The sequence below is a fragment of the Somniosus microcephalus genome, chromosome 11 (genome assembly GCF_052327205.1).
Source record: "Somniosus microcephalus isolate GS21.2 chromosome 11, FLI_Smic_1.0, whole genome shotgun sequence".
Taxonomy (NCBI): Eukaryota; Metazoa; Chordata; class Chondrichthyes; order Squaliformes; family Somniosidae; genus Somniosus; species Somniosus microcephalus.
In genome coordinates, this window is record NC_140997.1 from 46,243,134 (window position 1) to 46,260,524 (window position 17,391).

Genomic DNA, 17,391 nt, shown 5'->3' on the forward strand with positions numbered 1-17,391 from the left:
TTCTGGCCAACTTATATGTCCTCTCCTTGGATATTATGCTATCCCTAATTTCCCTTGTTAGCCACGGTTGAGTCACCTTTTTTGTTTTATTTTTATGCCAAACAGGGATGAACAAATCCTGTAGTTCATCCATGCGATCTTTAAATGTTTGCCATTGCCTATCCACCGCCAACCTTTTAAGTAACGTTCCCCAATCCATCCTAGCCAACTCGCGCCTCATACCATCGTAGTTTCCTTTATTTAAATTCAGGACCCTAGTCTCTGAGTCAAATACTTCACTCTCCATCTTAATGAAGAATTCTATCATATTATGATCGCTCCTCCCCAAGGGGCCTCACTCAACAAGATTGCTAATTAATCCTTTCTCATTACATAATACCCAGTCTAAGATGGCCTGATCTCTAGTTGGTTCCTCGACATATTGGTCCAGGAAACCATCCCGTATACACTCTAGGAATTCCTCCTCCACAGTATTGTTACTAATTTGGTTAGCCCAATCTATATGTAGATTAAAGTCACCCATGGTAACTGCTGTGCCCTTATTGCACGCATCTCTAATTTCCCATTTAATGCCATCCCCAACCTCAGCATTACTGTTTGGAGGTCTGTATACAACTCCCACTAATGTTTTCTGCCCCTTGGTATTTCTCAGCTCTACCCATACAGATTCCACATCATCAGAGTTAATATCCTTCCTTACTATTGTGTTAATCTCCTCTTTAACCAGCAATGCTACCCCACCTCCTTTTCCTTTTTGCCTGTCTTTCCTGAATATTGAATACCCCTGGATGTTGAATTCCCAGCCATGGTCACCCTTGAGCCATGTCTCCGTAATCCCAATTATATCATATCTGTTTACATCTATTTGCGCAGCTAATTCACCCACCTTATTACGAATGTTCCTCACATTAAGACACAAAGGGGGAAAAATTCGGTATCTCCCCATTTGGGGCGCCATTATTGGCGGTGCGCAAAGTTTAGCGCCTGGTGCTAATTATCGCCTCCGACAGCAAACTTGGCTTTTATCGCCCCTGGAGGTGATTGGAGCGCTAAATCAGGCACTACACACCCCTTTTAAGGCGCTAAGGCCGAGGAGCGAGGTGCTACCTCAGAGCGCTGGCGAAGCAAGGAAGGGCAAATCCAAATAAACCTGCAAAGTGCTGCTCAGTACTCAAAACTCCTTCACACAGCGTTGAATCTCTCCAGAAGTCTCTCTCTCTCTCTCAGAATGCGTGGTACAAAAATGTCACCGACAAAAAAAGGCAGGAAGTGGTCGCCTTTAAATAGCGCTCCCCTAGTCCCTTTCTGACAGCATAACGCTTCCCTCAACCTGTCGTTGCTAGCGGCAGGCGGTAAGGCAGGGGGCACCACTCAATATCCGGTCCAGGGCGCTAATGGAGCGTTGCGCACTCGAATGACGTCACAAACTGCCAGCGCAGGAGATCGTGGCGGTAGTGTTTAGCGCCACCGCAAAATGCCTAGTTAATTTCGCGAGCGGCACAAACATCGCCGCGCCCGGGCGCTAGTTGCTTTGCGCCCCACTTGGCGCCCTCTTAAGGCGCTAACGGGAGGCGCAACCAACTGAATTTTTCCCCCAAAGCCTTCAAGCTTGTTTTTTTAACACTCTTAGACCTTTTAGAATTATTATTTACTATGGCCATGTTTGATTTACACCCTTGATTTCTCTGACTGTTTTGGTCTGATTCACTCACAAGGCTGCAATATCCTGCTGCTCCCCCAATAATGTCTCTTACCAGCAACCCCCAAAGTGCCAACTACTACACCCAAGCTCTCAAAACTCTTCTCCGGTCTTGCTGGACGTCATCACTTCACTCAACAGGACTTTCATCCCCACCCCCAAAATTCCAAGGCTTTCGCCTCAGTGCTTGCAAACCTCTCGATCCCAGTTCTTCCTGGTCCCAATTATGCCCCCATGTTTCCAGAGCCTGTGATTTCCTTCCTCAATTCTCACAGGTCCTGAGTCCCCTCTCCCACCTGATCCCAGAACCCTACCCCAATGGTGCCCAGAACCCCAGACCCCTTTTCCATTACTTTCATAAGAAATTGGAGCAGGAGTAGGCCATACGGCCCCTCGAGCCTGCTCCGCCATTCAATAAGATCATGGCTGATCTTCGACCTCAACTCCACTTTCCTGCCCAATCCCCATTTCCCTTGATTCCCTTAGAGTCCAAAAAGTTATCAATCCCAGCCTTGAATATACTCAATGACTGAACATCCTGAGGTAGAAAATTCCAAAGATTCACAACCCTCCGAGTAAAGAAATTTCTCCTCATCTCAGTCCTAAATGGCTGACCCCTTATCCCTAGTTCAATACTCTCCAGCCAAGGGAAACAGCCTCTCAGCATCTACCCTGTCAATCCTTCTCAGAATCTTACATGTTTCAATGAGATCACCTCTCATTCTTCTAAACTCCAGAGAGTATAGGCCCATTCTACTCAATCTCTCCTCATAGGACAGCTCTCTCATCCCAGGCCATGAGACCGCCCCCTCCCCACTCAAAATACTGATGGATGTTAAGACCCTATCCCAGTAATGCCAGACATGGGCCCCCTTTTCTAATTCTCCTAGATCCCAGTGGCTGCCCCTGATACTAATACTACCTAGCACACCTATGTTCTTATAAAACCTTCAACTTACAGTGAGCTACACCACAGAAGATCTGCTAGTTCTATCTATATCTTGTTAAAAATCTTGCATAGTGTGTGTGGTGAATTGCAAACATTTCCAATTAGAATTCCAATGTTAATATACCAACAGCTGAGACATTTAGGTGTGACTATTACCTGTAACACCATTAGTTGGTGCTCTAATGGGAATTCCAATGTTAAATGACCACATCAGCCTGTCACTATCACCTATTATGCCATTAGGTGGTACAGTAATATATTTTCCCTATAAATTACTCAAAATAATTAATGAAAAAAAATCATGTTTCTTTCTCAGTACTTGAGATTTCTAATGTCTAAAATAAAGTCCTTAAAAAAATTTTTAAATACATATTTCACAATAACATGATTACATTTACCCAGTGAATTATCCTGTGTCTTTTAATTATTTAAGTTTTTACTTCAAAGGCCGCCTGCCTCAAAAGCCTGAACTCAATATTTTTTTACCTCACAACAGTTGGAGAGAGGGTTCAACCATGTCCGTGCATTCTGAGCACGTGCAGTTTTGAGGCCTGAGCAGGGAAGTTACTGTGGCTTTCCTGCCAGGCTGCCAAAGTGACAAGTTGCTCATTCTTATGTCTAAAGTCATACTTGGGACAGAAACTTTCTTGGCTCCCACGGCATACCTGCAGGAGGCTCCTCCTCCTAAGGCCGTGTAGATGGTCTTTCCTTCTACCGAGGTCTGTAAACTGTGGCCCTGTTCTGCCCTCCGAGTTGGTCGGATCCGCCCCACCACATCGATGTTCATTCTCGCAGCCTATGAACATTCAAAGATTGCTGGTTGTGACATTCTTTTCATTGAATAGATGGATGCACATTGTGGAAATCAACCTCCTTCATCACTACACTATCCTGGCATGACTACATGGAACAATTTACTCAATTATCATCTAGGAACATAGGAACAGGAGGAGGCCATTCAGCCCCTCAAGCTGTTCTGTCACTCAATTAGCTCAAGGTTGATCTAAGCTCATCATATGTTTTAGAAATACAGTATTACAGTGATGTCATGGCAAGAAAAAAAATTTCTTCCCTCTTTTTGGTCACCCTCCTTTGCCAAGTTACTCACATTTCCACAGGTCAGCCGGTAGTGAGCAAACACACTACCACTTTGTTCTGTTACCAGCCACTAGAAGGTGCAAGAGAGCAATGTACTGTAGCGTGAACCTGTTTGTCGCTAATGGCACAGTACATTAGTGCAGCTGGCCATCAGATTGTGGCACTGTATCTCTCTGAGCTGGTCTGTGCGACAAGCAGAGTGAGTGGGCAATCAATCGCAGGTCCTTCCTGTAGCACCAACACAACACTGAATCCCACATTATAGTGACAGCACTTTGTTTGATATCTAAAGTCTATTTAATTCTATATACATTACACTTCCATAAATATCCTCACACATCAGATAGATATTGAATATTATTTGTTGAAAAAAGCCTCCTGGTTTAAATTCATTTCCACATTTGGTCACAACCAGACACTGCTCACTTCATGTGAATTTGACTGTTTCCTCGCCAGAGAGTTTGAAGCAGTGGATCATGGGTTTATTTGTCAGGAGAGCTGAGTTTTCCAGGAACTCAATTGGAAGTGGAACTCGATCAGTTTCAGCAACATCCTGGGGGCAGATATGATGCGAGCAATTCCAGAGACGAATTCTTGACCAATGCAGGTACCAATGACCCGCCTGAGCAGCTGATGGTTATTCCGGTATTTGAACTTCTGTGTGGAAGGGAGGGAGTTCCTCAAGAAGATTCACCCCGGCATTGCGTACAGACTTTGGGAAGCGAAGTGAAAGCTATCTTGAAACCACCTGTACAGAGACAGTCTTTGTACAGTGCCTCAGATAAAATTAGTCCAAACCAGACTTAGAAACATATTTGGAGATCACGGATGGAATATTTACCTTGCACAGCGTGCAGATTTGGGGGCGGGTCTGCTGTTAAAAGCGCTAAAATTGACAGCGCGTTTGGAACCCGCCATCATCCCGCCCACTTCTGCATTTAACGCGCCCCACTGACCTGCTCAGGCAAGGTGGGCGATCTCATTGAGGTACTTAACGGCTTATTGCAAGACCCTTAAGAGGCTTTTTTAATGTGTGGTTTCAAATTCAGTTTGAGTGTGAGAAACTTGGGTCTCAAACTAGTGTCCTGAACTTAAATAAAGGCAATTACAAAGGTATGAAGACAGAGTTGGCTAAAGTGGACTGGGGAAATAGATTAAAGGGTAAGACGGTAGATAAGCAGTGGAAGGAGATATTTCATAACTCTCAACAAAGATACATTCCAGTGAGAAAGAAAGACTCTAAGAGAAGGATGAACCATCCATGGCTAACTAAGGAAGGCAAGGATGTATCAAATTGAAAACAAAGGCACACAATGTTGCGAAGATTAGTGGTAGGCCAGAGGATTGGGAATTTTTTAGAAACCAGCAAAGGACGACTTAATAAATAATAAAGAGGAAGAAGATAGATTATGAGAGTACACTAGCAAGAAATATAAAAACAGACAGTAAGAGCTTCTACAGGTATATAAAAAGGAAGAGAGTAGCTAAAGTAAATGTTGGTCCCTTAGAGGATGAGACTGGGGAATTGATAATGGGAAACAGGGAAATGGCAGAGACTTAGAACAAATATTTTGTATCGGTCTTCACGGTAAAAGACACTAAAAGCATCCCAATAATAATTGATAATCAAGTGGCTATCGGGAGGGAGGAACTTAAAACAATCACTATCACTAGGGTACAGTACTAGGCACAATAATGTGACTAAAGGTGGAAAGTCCCCTGGACCTGATGGCCTGCATCCTAAGGTCTTAAAAGAAGTGGCTGCAGAGATAGTGGATGCATTGGTTGTAATCTTCCTGGTCTCTGGAGAGGACCCAATGGATTGGAAAACTGCAAATGTAACACCCAAGAAAGGAGGGAGACAGAAAGCAGGAAACTATAGACCAGTTAGCCTAACATCTGTCATTGGGAAAATGCTGGAGTCCATTATTAAGGAAGCAGTAGCAAGACATTTAGAAAATCAAAATACAATCAAGCAGAGTCAGCATGGTTTTATGAAAGGGAAATCGTGTTTGACAAATTTGCTGGAGTTCTTTGAGGATGTAATGAGCAGGGTGGATAAAGGAGAACCAGTAGATGTAGTGTATTTACATTTCCAGAAGGCATTTGATAAGGTGCCACATAAAACGTTACTACACAAGATAAGAGCTCACGGGGTTGGAGGTAATATATTAGCATGGATAGAGGGTTGGCATTGTCGACTGCACACATGTGGCCATCCAGGCACCCCATCAACACCCAGGAGTGTTTGTGAACTGCAAGGGCTTCCACTCCCTCAATGTGCAGCTCGCCTGCAACCAGAAAAATATCATCGTGCGTGTGTGTGCCAGATTCACAGGGAACTGTCATGACTCTTTCGTCCTGCACCAGTCCACCCTCCCTCAGTTCTTCGCACTCCCAAACATACTTTCCGGTTGGCTGCTTGGAGACAAGGGCTATCCAATGAAGACGTGGCTGATGACACTCTTGAGGAGGCCAAGCAATGAGGCCGAGGAGCGCTATAATGAAAGCCACATGTCCACCAGATGTGTCATAGAGCAAACAATCGACATGCTGAAGATGCGCTTCAAATGCCTTGACAGATCTGGAGGAGCCCTTCAGTACGCACCAGCCAGGGTCGCCAGAATCGCCGTTGTCTGCTGCGCGCTGCACAACACAGCGCAGCAGCAAGGATTGGAGCTGCAGGAGGAGCAAGGCGCAGAGCGCAGAGCCTCTTCAGAGGAGGAGGAGGAGGAGCAGGTGGAACACGAGGGGGAGCAGGAGGAGGAGGAACCTGAGGTGGAGATGGCACTGGGAGGGCCTCATAATGGCCCGATGTACATAAGTTGCACCAATGCACCCATCTGGCTCCCAGGTGCTGTACCAACTCCCCCCCCCTCCACTGCCCCCCACCCCCCACCAACACCACAAAGCAATCCTAAAATGACCAAACCATTCCTGTCAACCAAACACCCACTGCTCGAGGTTAAGTAATGTCTCACCATTCACTCCAACTGACAAGGCCACTTCCCAGGTAGCGGGCAAAGGTGGACAAGATGGGAAAGTGGTGGAAATACATTTATGTGCGTCATAAATAGAACTGAAACTTAACAGTAACATTTTGGCAAACACCCATGTGTATACCCTTGTGCATCTACAATTGTGCCTTTTTTCTTTTCCGAGTGCTTGTACGAGGTGCAACCCATGTTGCTTCAGCAGATGTAGAGGCAGGCTTGCTCTGACTGGTTAGACACTTTTGGCGGATGTCCTCTGGGTTTTAAGGCATGTGAGGGCCCCGCCAAAGACTGCTCCTCCTGCAACTGTGCAGGGGCAGACTCGGTCATCAGGATCTGAGGCAGCATGTGGGGCTCTGACTGAGGGGAAGCAATGGGGGAGAAGTGGGAGCGCTTTGAGACAGGCCCCCATTTCCATGTAACCTCTCACCATCATCCCTCTCTTGGGCCACCCGCAATTCCCTGCTAGCAAGGAGCTGGAGAGCAACTTGCTGCACATCAGTGGGGTGATGAACGCCTAAGTCTATGTTGGTATCCCTTCTAGAGAGGAGTCCATTAAGAGTCTGCAAGCCATTGTTCACAGCTAGCATGGATTCCTTTGACTGGCGCATTAGCTGCTCCATGCAGGTGGCCATCCTTTCCATGGAAGAGCACATCGTCACCATCACCTGCGATATGGCGCTGCTTATTTTGGAGATGGATCCCTCCATTCTCCCTACAATCACGCACATTGCAGCTGGAAAAGCCGCCAGAGCCTCGTGCATTTGTTGCTGCTCCTCCAAGATCAACCTCTTCGCCGACGGCCCCCGAGATTCAGCATCTGCGTTCAGCTGATCAGAGCTTGGAGCGTCCTGTGCACTCCGGTGAGGAGTTTCCACTGCTGTCCCTGTCGCCACCATCTGCTCTTACTCACTTGTGAATTGTGAGACACCAGGTGACAACACTACTCTATGTCTCGCTAGACCCACTGACGTGTGTATTTGTGCTGATGCTGGGTGCTCTTGGGTCTGATGACGGTGCACCCTCAGAGAATGGAGCTTCCTCTGAGGAGTCGTCTTCCTCCTCCAGCTGGACAGTGGGGGGGGGCACTTGATGCACCTGTGGGAGAGTAAAGGCATGAATTAGACCTCTTATGATAAGAATGTGTAACGTTACCATTATGCACATGATGATATTTCACTGGCTGCTGACATCAGTCACCATGAGTGACTGTTGTACGCCATGTGGGATATTAAATTCTGTCACCAGGTTGCTGGGAGGTCCCCCTTTTTCCATAACTTACCGATAGCAGCTCTGTCACTCCACTTATTTCGAAAGCCTCCTCCTCTGCTGGCATCAAACTTGTATATATTGGAGGGCCACCTTTGGTTCTCAATAATACAATACAATACAAATCGCTTTATTGGCATGATAAGGTACATCTTATGTTGCCAAAGCATCAAAATACATTTATGGTTGAACACATAAACGCGGTTCCATTCATACAGTGTATAAACAGGTATATCCCTGAGTTTATAAATATATTTTTGCTTTGTTTATATATACTCTTGTCTTAGTTTACTGGTTGTCCCTCTGTTCATGGCAAGCTGTAACATAGTGTGCCGCCAGTGTTACACAGCTTCTCTCCTCCCCCAGTAGGAATGGGAGTTTTTGGTTGTCAGTCAGATTTCTGAATTCAGGGCATATTTGTGAGAATTTTTGATAGAAATTCTCTCTGATGCCCTGATATTTTCCACAGGCTGTGAGGAAGTGCATCTCTGTCTCAACTACTCCCTGACTGCAGTGAGAGCATATCCTGTCTTCTCTTGGCAGCCTGGTCTGCCTGTGTCTGCCTTTTTCGATCGCTAGGCTATGTTCGCTAAGTCTGTACCTTGTCAAGGTTCTTCTCAGTTTGTTATCCTTTACCATGGTCAGGTAATCAGCTATGTTGTATTGTCTGTTTAGGGCCAAGTAGCAATTGAGTTTGCTTTGGGTTTTTGTTGTTTCTGCCCAATATGACAGATATTTTTCCTTTTGCTTAGCGACGATTGTGTTGGGTCGAATTCTTTGTGTTACCCTGTCACTGTCCTGGGGCTGGTTATTGTTAGTATTGTTATTAGTTACTTTATTGAGTCCCAGGACTAGTTGACTGAGGGTATTCTTCTTTATGGTCAGTTCTCTCTCTTTCTCTCCTGTTCTGCACTCTTTTTTCCAAGGAGGGAAAGAGGAGAACTTTGAGTGAGCGTAATGGAATGAGTACAAGGGACGGATGGGCTACATCTGTAGAGGGTGACTATGAGGGAGTGGCGTGCCATTGCCAAATGGCCTCCTTCTGTGGCATTACTTTGTAGGATTGCATTAGGATGAGGGCGAGTGTCAGTGGTGGATAGTCAGATGGGGATGTAAGTAGGTACATAGACAGTGAGGGATGGGTGGACCTGCAAAGTAGGTTGGTGTGAGGAGTGATGTGCAGGAGTAGGCTTGGGAAGGCAGAGTGATGGGGTTGGGGTGACACGCACATCAGGATGTAGTTGAATGTGGCATTGTACTCACCTTTCCTGACCTCATGAGATCATTAAGGCCTAGAAATTCAGTATTGCCACGTTTGGGGTGCTACAGCCGGGCATTCGCTAAATTTAGCACCCAGCGCAACTTAGCGCCACCTTCGCCGAAATTGAGTTGCATCGCCCCAAGAGGTTGCTGCTGCGCTAAAGCAGGCGATGCACGACTATCATAAGGCGCTAAGCCGGCGAGCCGAGGCGCTAACACCGAGGGCGGGCACAGCGCAGGTGTGGCGAGTTGTTGATTGAAGGCAGACACGCTGGCGCCAGTCAGCTCTTAAAGGGGGAGGGTGGAATTGTTTGGCTGCCACGCCCTGCACACTGCAGCCCTGAAGCAAGGCCTGACCATTGCTGGATCATTATTTCTACGCCCAGGACCATGCAGAAGGCTAGGGAGCAAGCAGAGCGCTTCAGCGTGGGTGCCCTGAGGCTACTGGTTGGCACAGTAGAGCACAGGCGTCCTGTCCTCTTCCCTGACAGTGGGAGAAGGTCGCTTCCCAGCGAATACCGAAAAGCCTGGAGGGAGGTGGCAAACAGGGTGACCACCAACAGCATGGTTGCCAGGACTCCACTTCAATGCAGGAAAAAGTTCAACGACCTCACTCCGGTTGTCAGGGTGAGTACCCTTTCCACTATCCTGTTCATCCCTGCACGTGCACCTCAGTTTCTGGCCAAAGGGACCTGAAAGCCCCAATGCCCAGCCCTCATCCAAGAGCTATGGGACTCTCATGAAAATCACATGCACATTCAGCACTTTACACACTGTCAGGGCTATTCCACCATGGGAGGCAGTGCAGGCAAGATGAGGGCTTGACACTGTCAGGGCTATTCCACCATCGGAGGCAGTGCAGGCAAGATGAGGGCTTGACACTGTCAGGGCTATTCCACCATCGGAGGCAGTGCAGGCAAGATGAGGGCTTGACACTGTCAGGGCTATTCCACCATGGGAGGCAGTGCAGGTAAAATGAGGGCTTGACACTGTCAGGGCTATTCCACCATGGGAGGCAGTGCAGGCAAGATCAGGGCTTGACACTGTCAGGGCTATTCCACCATGGGAGGCAGTGCAGGCAAGATCAGGGCTTGACACTGTACTTAGAGGCCGTCCTTTCTCTTGCAGGGCAAGCTGGCCCACAATCGCAGGCAGCAGCGACGGACCAGGGGAGGCTGTCCTGACCTCAAAGAGCTCAGCGACTTGGAGCAGCGTGTGGAGCGCATTATGGCAGGCCGGCTGATTGGCCCCATCACCAGTGGAGATGCCGACCCTGTTCTGGACAGCAATGGTAAGGTCATCACCTTTTTGACCTCTCTCTTTCCACTTGTGCCTCACACCAGCACCCTTTGCCACTATCGAACCAATGCAGTGCATAGCAGCACTCATGCCTCCCTCGCTGCTGCCCTGTCCTCACTCTAAAGCTACTCTTGTGCCTTCCTGCTTTCAGATGCTGATTCGCCAGGTGAGGAGCCGGGCCCTCAAGCTGCCACTGTCAGTGATTCTGAATTCGAGGAGGAGGAAGAGGAAGCTGGCCCATCAGCGCCACCCTCAGTCGAGGCAGCCCATGGCCATGATGGGGACACGTCTTCCCTGGAGGGGAGCAGGGGGGAAGGGTCTGAGGAGAGTGAAGCTCCGGGGCCCAGCGGGCTGCAGCAACGCGGGAGGGGTGGGGAAGCTCGGCGGCCTTCTCCCCGGAGGGTGAGTGCGGCCTCCAGTCCTGCTACGGCGAGCGCAGAGGAGGCGCGGCTCCTTGGTGAAATGGGCGCCCAGGCTGAGCGCAGGCACACTGAGCTCATGGCTGCAGTGGCAAGGATGCCTGACTTCATAGAGTCACTGGCAAGGAGTGCTCAGGAATTCAGGGCAGTACAGGCCAGGAGTCTGCAAGAATTCAGTGCAGCACAGGCAAGGAGTCTGCAGGACTTCGCGGCAGCACAGGCTAGGAGTCAGCAGGACTTCGCTGCATCACAGGCGGCTTCCAGCCAAGTGCTCAGTCGTGCTGTGCATTCACTGGCTGGTCTGATGCAGACACAGATCAGGGCCACATGGGCACTAACTGCTGCCACCCTCGCTGGATCGGCCAGGCATCGCTGGGGCCCTCGCCACGCCGCAGCAGCCCAGCAGTCTGTGCTTCAGCAGGTTGCTGCACATGCTGCAGTGCTGGCCCGTGCGAGTGCCAGTGTATCAGCCGACCAGGGAGTGCCTGTGCTCTGTCAGGTTGGCAGCATTCCTGCAGCCAACACTGCCACTCCTCCACTGCAGCTGCCACCACCCGTAGGACAGACTGCTGCCGCCCAAGCAGAGTTGGAGCAGTCAGCAGCCGGGCCCTCCAGGCCCTGAGCTGGTCCAGGCCGTCCCCCAAGGGCATCTGGCATCTCACCATCTGACACTCAGCAGCCTTCCCCAAGCCTTGCTGCAGCCACTGGGGTCCCATTGAGGAGGAGCTGCAGGGCGGGAAGGGGCCATTTGCGGAAGCAAGGCAGATCACCCTCACAGGGGAAAAAGTAGAAGGTGTGGCCAAATGTTGTGTTTATATATGAAGGCCGAGGATGTTTTTTTTATATATGAAGGCCGAGACTGTTGTGTTTGTTTTTTATATGAAGGCCGAGGATCATGGTCATTTTTGTTTAACTGTTTTTCTCATTTTCTGAAGGTTGTGAGAGCCAGTTATGTCTCTGACTGTTTTTTGGGGGGTTTATCTGAATTAGTTTGTCATGCGGGAAGGGCACAGAGTTTGCACAGTTAAAAATTTTCTTTAATCACCTTGTCCATGTTTACACTTTGAACTATTTGTTGCCTTGACCAGCTGAGGGCTTGCGGAGCGGCTCCATTCATGTTCTTTCATTGGCACAAGCCATTCCCTGAGAGGGGGCCTAGAACCGAGTTGCAATAAGCCGCCGACGGACGGCCCTTGCACTTTGTGCCTCCCTCCCGTCTTGGTGCTCCTCCTCCTCCTCCTCCTCCTCCAATGTCTGCTGGCAGTGGCTGAGTCCTGAGGATAGCCAGGTTGTGCAGCATGCAGCAGACTACAATGAAATGGGAGACTCGCTCAGGCGAGTACTGTAGGGCTCCTCTGGAATGGTCCAGACAACGAAACCGTTGCTTGAGCACGCCGATTGTGTGCTCAGTGATGTTCCTGGTAGCTTGATGGCTGTCATTGTATCGCTCTTCAGCAGGGGTGCTGGGCGCATGGAGCGGGGTCATCAGCCAGGTGCACAAAGGATAGCCTTTGTCCCCGAGAAGCCATCCTCGTGGGTGAACCTGGGCTTCGAAAATGTCTGCCACAGAAGTCTGGCGCAGGATGAAGGCATCGTGGCTGCTGCCTGGAAAGCGGGCATTGACAGCTAGTATGAGCTGCCCTTGGTCACACACCAACTGGACATTGAACGAATGGCAGCCCTTCCGGTTGCGGTAATCCTCGGCATTCTCTAGAGGTGCCCGCAAAGCCACATGCGTGCAGTCAATGGCGCCCTGAACCATGGGGAAGCCCGCTATTCCTCCAAATCCCATTGCACGCTCTTGCTGCTTGTCCAGGGTCATGGGGAAGGAGATGTACTGACGTCTCCTTCTGAAAAGGGCATTGATCACCTGGCGGATGCAGCAATGTACCGCGAACTGGGAGATGTTGGCAATGTCCCCAGTAGCGGATTGGAAGGAGCCGGTGGCATAGAAGTTGAGAGCCACCGTCACCTTCACTGCCACCGACAGAGACGTCCTGCTCCTCAGCTGTGGCTGCAGATCTCTGCGAAGCAGGTGGCAGATCTCAGTGACCACCTCCCTTCTGAATCGCAGCCTCCGAACACACTGCTCCTCAGACATGTTCAGATATGAGAACTGCTGGCGGTATACCCTGGGTGGGTAAGGCCTCCTGTGCCAACGCCTGTTGGCCCTTCTCCATCTGCCCATGACTGGCACTCTCTCACGGCGTCTCTGAGCCCTTTGAATGCAATGCAGTAAGCCAACATTTCCACCCATTGCAGCCCCCATTATATGTGGCGACTCAAGGCTATGGCATTGAAAGTTAAATCCAAGTGCAAAGCTCTGGCCTGAAGCCAGAAGTACCTGTGCGAGCGCTGAGTCAAAGCAGAAAGCTCTCTCCCTTTGTCTCTCTCCAAATATCCGTCTCTCACACAGAAGGATTGCCACAAAATGGCTGCCACTTATAATGCAGGAGGAGTCCCCTTTAAATAGCGCCCCCCGCGCCCCGCAGTGACTGGGAACCGTTCCCCTCTACCAGTCGCTGGGGGCGCCAGGCGCACAGAAGGGCGGCGCCACTGAAGTTCCGGTTCGGGGCGCACCAAGGGCGTTGCACCATGAAATGACGTCAGGATCTGCGCGTGCAGCTGAGCCGGCGCTGCGGTTTTGCGCCGCCGCTAAATCTTGAGTGAAGTTCGCGAGAGGCGCAGATCGCGCCGTGCCCAGGCGCTAGCCGCTTAGCGCCCCACTTCTCCTCCTCCTAAGGCGCTAGCGGCCGGCGCTAACAACTGAATTTCTAGGATCTTTTGCAGCATTGAATCCAGGAGCAGCTGACAACACCCCTGCTGCTCACTTCTTGGGCGATTTCCAGCCGTGCCCTCTTGGTTTCTTTGGCTGCTCTTTTCCTGCCACTGCCAGGGAATAGGGCCTCCCTGCGTCCTCTAACTCCCTGGACCAGGACTTCTGGGGAGGCATCGGCGAACCTTTGGCACAGCCTTCTGTCGCTGTGACTTCATCCTTGCTTGCACCCACACAAATCTCTTCGAAATATAGCAATAGCCCCCTCTCCCAACCACCTACCTGCCTGCCTGCCTCCTCCAACAACCTTCAACTGTGATGTGCGCACGGCTCCTTTAAATACCTGAGCTGAATGCGAGCCATCGGTGACGTCATCAGACCCGCTCCAGTTAATTGGCCGGGAAACCCGCATGACTGTTTCAATTGATGTAATTGAGTTAAACGCACAGTGCAAAACGCTCTACGTGACCCGCACGCACCTGCCCCGACTCCAAGGTCAAAATTCTGGCTGACCTGTCCGTACAAAAACACTTAAATGTAATTCCCAAACGGTCAGAGCTTACTGAATCCTAGAGTAAACATATTCCATTACTTGAGGGTTACAGTCGACTGTCGTATCATAACAATTCTTTGGCGATTTCCTGCCTGTTTCAACAGTCAGATATTATGGAGCACTATGTTAAGCAGCTTGACTGGAATTTAACACAAATATATCCAACCTTACCTTTGAGCTTGTCTGTGAAGGTTTTAACCTTTTTGCTTTTATTTCCTGACTTCCAGAGCCACTGCAACGTGTAATATGTGTTCTGCTGTTACCCTGGTAACACTGTGAAGCAAAGTGAGCTCCACCTCCTAACTTCAGTGGAAGAGAGCAGAGAGACAGTGCAGCTGCTGTAGACTCTCTCTGCTCTCTGGGGCCCCCTAGGAGGGCTGATCCACAATCCCAACTGTAAGACAGAGCTCAGTGGAATTTATGCCACAAGAAAAAAAAGCACCTTCATGAGAAGAATTAAGCTCTGAACCCTCGTTCTTGCCAGCCTGCGCCTAAACTCTCTGGCCTTGGTTAGGTGCGTCCTTGTCGGGGGACTTGTCCCTATCTCTGTAATCTCCTTCGGCCACCCCCCCTTCCGAGATATCTGCACTCCTCTAAATCTGCCCTCTTGAGCATCCCTGATTACAATCGCTCAACCATTGGTGGCCGTGCCTTCTGTTGCCTAGGCCATAAGCTTTGGAATTCCCTGCCTAAACCTAAACCATGGATTGGAGGGTAGCTAATGTTACCCCACTATTCAAAAAAGGTGGTAGAGAGAAAACGGGGAATTACAGACCGGTAAGCCTGACATTGGTAGTGGGGAAAATGCTAGCGTCCATTATAAAAGATGTAATAGCAGAACACTTGGAAAACAGTGACAGGATCGGACAAAGTCAACATGGATTTACAAAAGGTAAATCGTGCTTGACTAATCTACTGGAATTTTTTGAGGATGTAACTGGTAAAATAGATAAGGGAGAACCAGTGCATGTGGTGTATTTGGACTTTCAGAAGGCTTTTGATAAGGTCCCGCATAAGAGATTAGCATGTAAAGTTAAGGCACATGGGATTGGGGGCAAGGTATTGACTTGGATAGAGAACTGGTTGGCAGACAGAAAGCAAAGAGTTGGAATAAACGGGTCTTTTTCCGAGTGGCAGGCAGTGACTAGTGGGGTACCGCAGGGATCGGTCCTTGGACCCCAGCTATTCACAATATATATTAATGATCTAGACAAGGGAACGAGATGTAATATCTCCAAATTTGCAGACGACACAAAGCTGGGTGGGTGTGTGTGCTGTGAGGAGGATGCCGAGAAACTCCAGGATGATTTGGACAGGTTGGGTGATTGGGCAGATGCATGGCAGATGCAGTATAATGTGGATAAATGTGAGGTTATCCACTTTGGTGGCAAAAACAGGAAGGCAGATTATTATCTGAATGGCAATAGATTGGGAGAAGGAGAAGTGCAACGAGACCTGGGTGTCCTTGTGCACCAGTCGCTGAAGGTAAGCATGCAGGTGCAGCAGGCGGTTAAGAAGGCAAATGATATGTTGGCCTTCGTAGCGAGAGGGTTTGAGTACAGGAACAAGGATGTCTTGCTGCAGTTGCACAGGGCCTTGGTGAGACCACATCTTGAGTACTATGTGCAGTTTTGGTCGCCGTATCTGAGGAAGGATGTTCTTGCCATGGAAGGAGTTCAGCGAAGATTCACCAGGCTGATACCTGGGATGGCAGGAATGACGTATGAGGAGAGATTGGGACGATTGGGCTTGTACTCGCTGGAGTTTAGAAGAATGAGAGGGGATCTCATTGAAACTTATAAAATTCTGGCAGGACTGGAGAGACTAGATGCAGGAAAGATGTTCCCGATGGTCGGGGAGTCCAGAACCAGGGGTCACAGTCTAAGGATAAGGGGTAGGCCATTTAGGACAGAAATGAGGAGGAATTTCTTCACCCAGAGAGTGGTGAACCTGTGGAATTCTTTACCACAGAAGGCAGTAGAAGCCAATTCAGTAAATATATTCAAGAAGGAGTTGTATATATTTCTTAAGGCTAAGGGGATCCAGGGGTATGGGGAGAAAGCAGGGACAGGGTACTGAAATTGGATGATCAGCCATGATCGCATTGAATGGTGGAGCAGGCTCGAGGGGCCGAATGGCCTACTCCTGCTCCTATCTTCTATGTTTCTATGTTTCTGCCTTGCTACCTTTCTTTCCTCCTTTAAGATGCTCCTTAAAACCTACCTCTTTGACCAAGCTTTTTGTCACCTACCCTAATTTCTCCTTATGTGGATCGGTGTCAAATTTTTTGTCTTAAGATACTCCTGTGCAGCGCCTTGGGACGTTTTACTACATTAAAAGCACTATTTAAATACAAGTTGTTGTTGTTGATGACAGTGTGCACTCTGTATTGGGCAAACAGTGAGGAGGATAGTGATAGACTTCAAGAAGACATAGACAGGCTGCTGAAATGGGCGGACACGTGGCAGATGAAATTTAACGCCAAAAAGTGTGAAGTGATACATTTTGGTCGGAAGAACGAGGAGAGGCAATATAAACTAAAGGGTACAATTCTAAAGGGGGTGCATGAACAGAGAGACCTGGGGGTATACGTGCTCAAATCATTGAAAGTGGCAGGGCAGGTTGCGAACGTGGTTAAGAAAGCATACAGGATCCTGGGCTTCATAAATAAAGGCATAGAGTACAAAAGCAAGGAAGTTATGATGAACTTTTATAAAACACTGGTTCGGCTTCAACTGGGAGTATTGTGTCCAATTCTGGGCACCGCACTTTAGGAAGGATGTGAAGGCCTTAGAGAGGGTGCAGAAAAGATTTATCAGAATGGTTCCAGGGATGAGGGACTTCAGTTATGTGGATAGACTAGAGAAACTGGGGTTGTTCTCCTTAGAGCAGAGACGGTTGAGAGGAGATTTGATAGAGGTGTTAAAAATCATGATGGGTCTAGACAGAGTAGATAGAGAGAAACTGTTCCCATTGGCGGGAGGGTCGAGAACCAGAGGACACAGATTTAAGGTGACTGGCAGAAGAACCAAACGCGACATGAGGAAAAACTTTTTTATGCAGTGAGTGGTTAGGA

General features: G+C 48.9%; 1 protein-coding gene across 3 annotated transcripts in view; it reads right to left on the reverse strand.

The window, feature by feature from the left end:
- ccdc78 (coiled-coil domain containing 78) overlaps positions 1-14,605 on the reverse strand; it is a 666,657-nt gene extending 652,052 nt beyond the window's left edge. The window contains exons 1-2 of one of the 3 annotated variants that reach the window (XR_015079939.1): positions 14,487-14,603; positions 3,314-3,444 (exon numbers count right to left, since the gene is read on the reverse strand). Coding sequence is in view for 2 of the 3 variants with exons in the window: in XM_086000593.1 (XP_085856719.1) it covers positions 3,314-3,435 (122 nt within the window). In the remaining variant the exon portion in view is untranslated. Of the gene's footprint in view, positions 1-3,313; positions 3,445-14,486 lie in introns of all 3 variants that reach the window. The other 2 variants (XM_086000593.1, XM_086000594.1) reach the window with 2 other exon arrangements.
- Between the last annotated feature and the right edge of the window lie 2,786 nt (positions 14,606-17,391).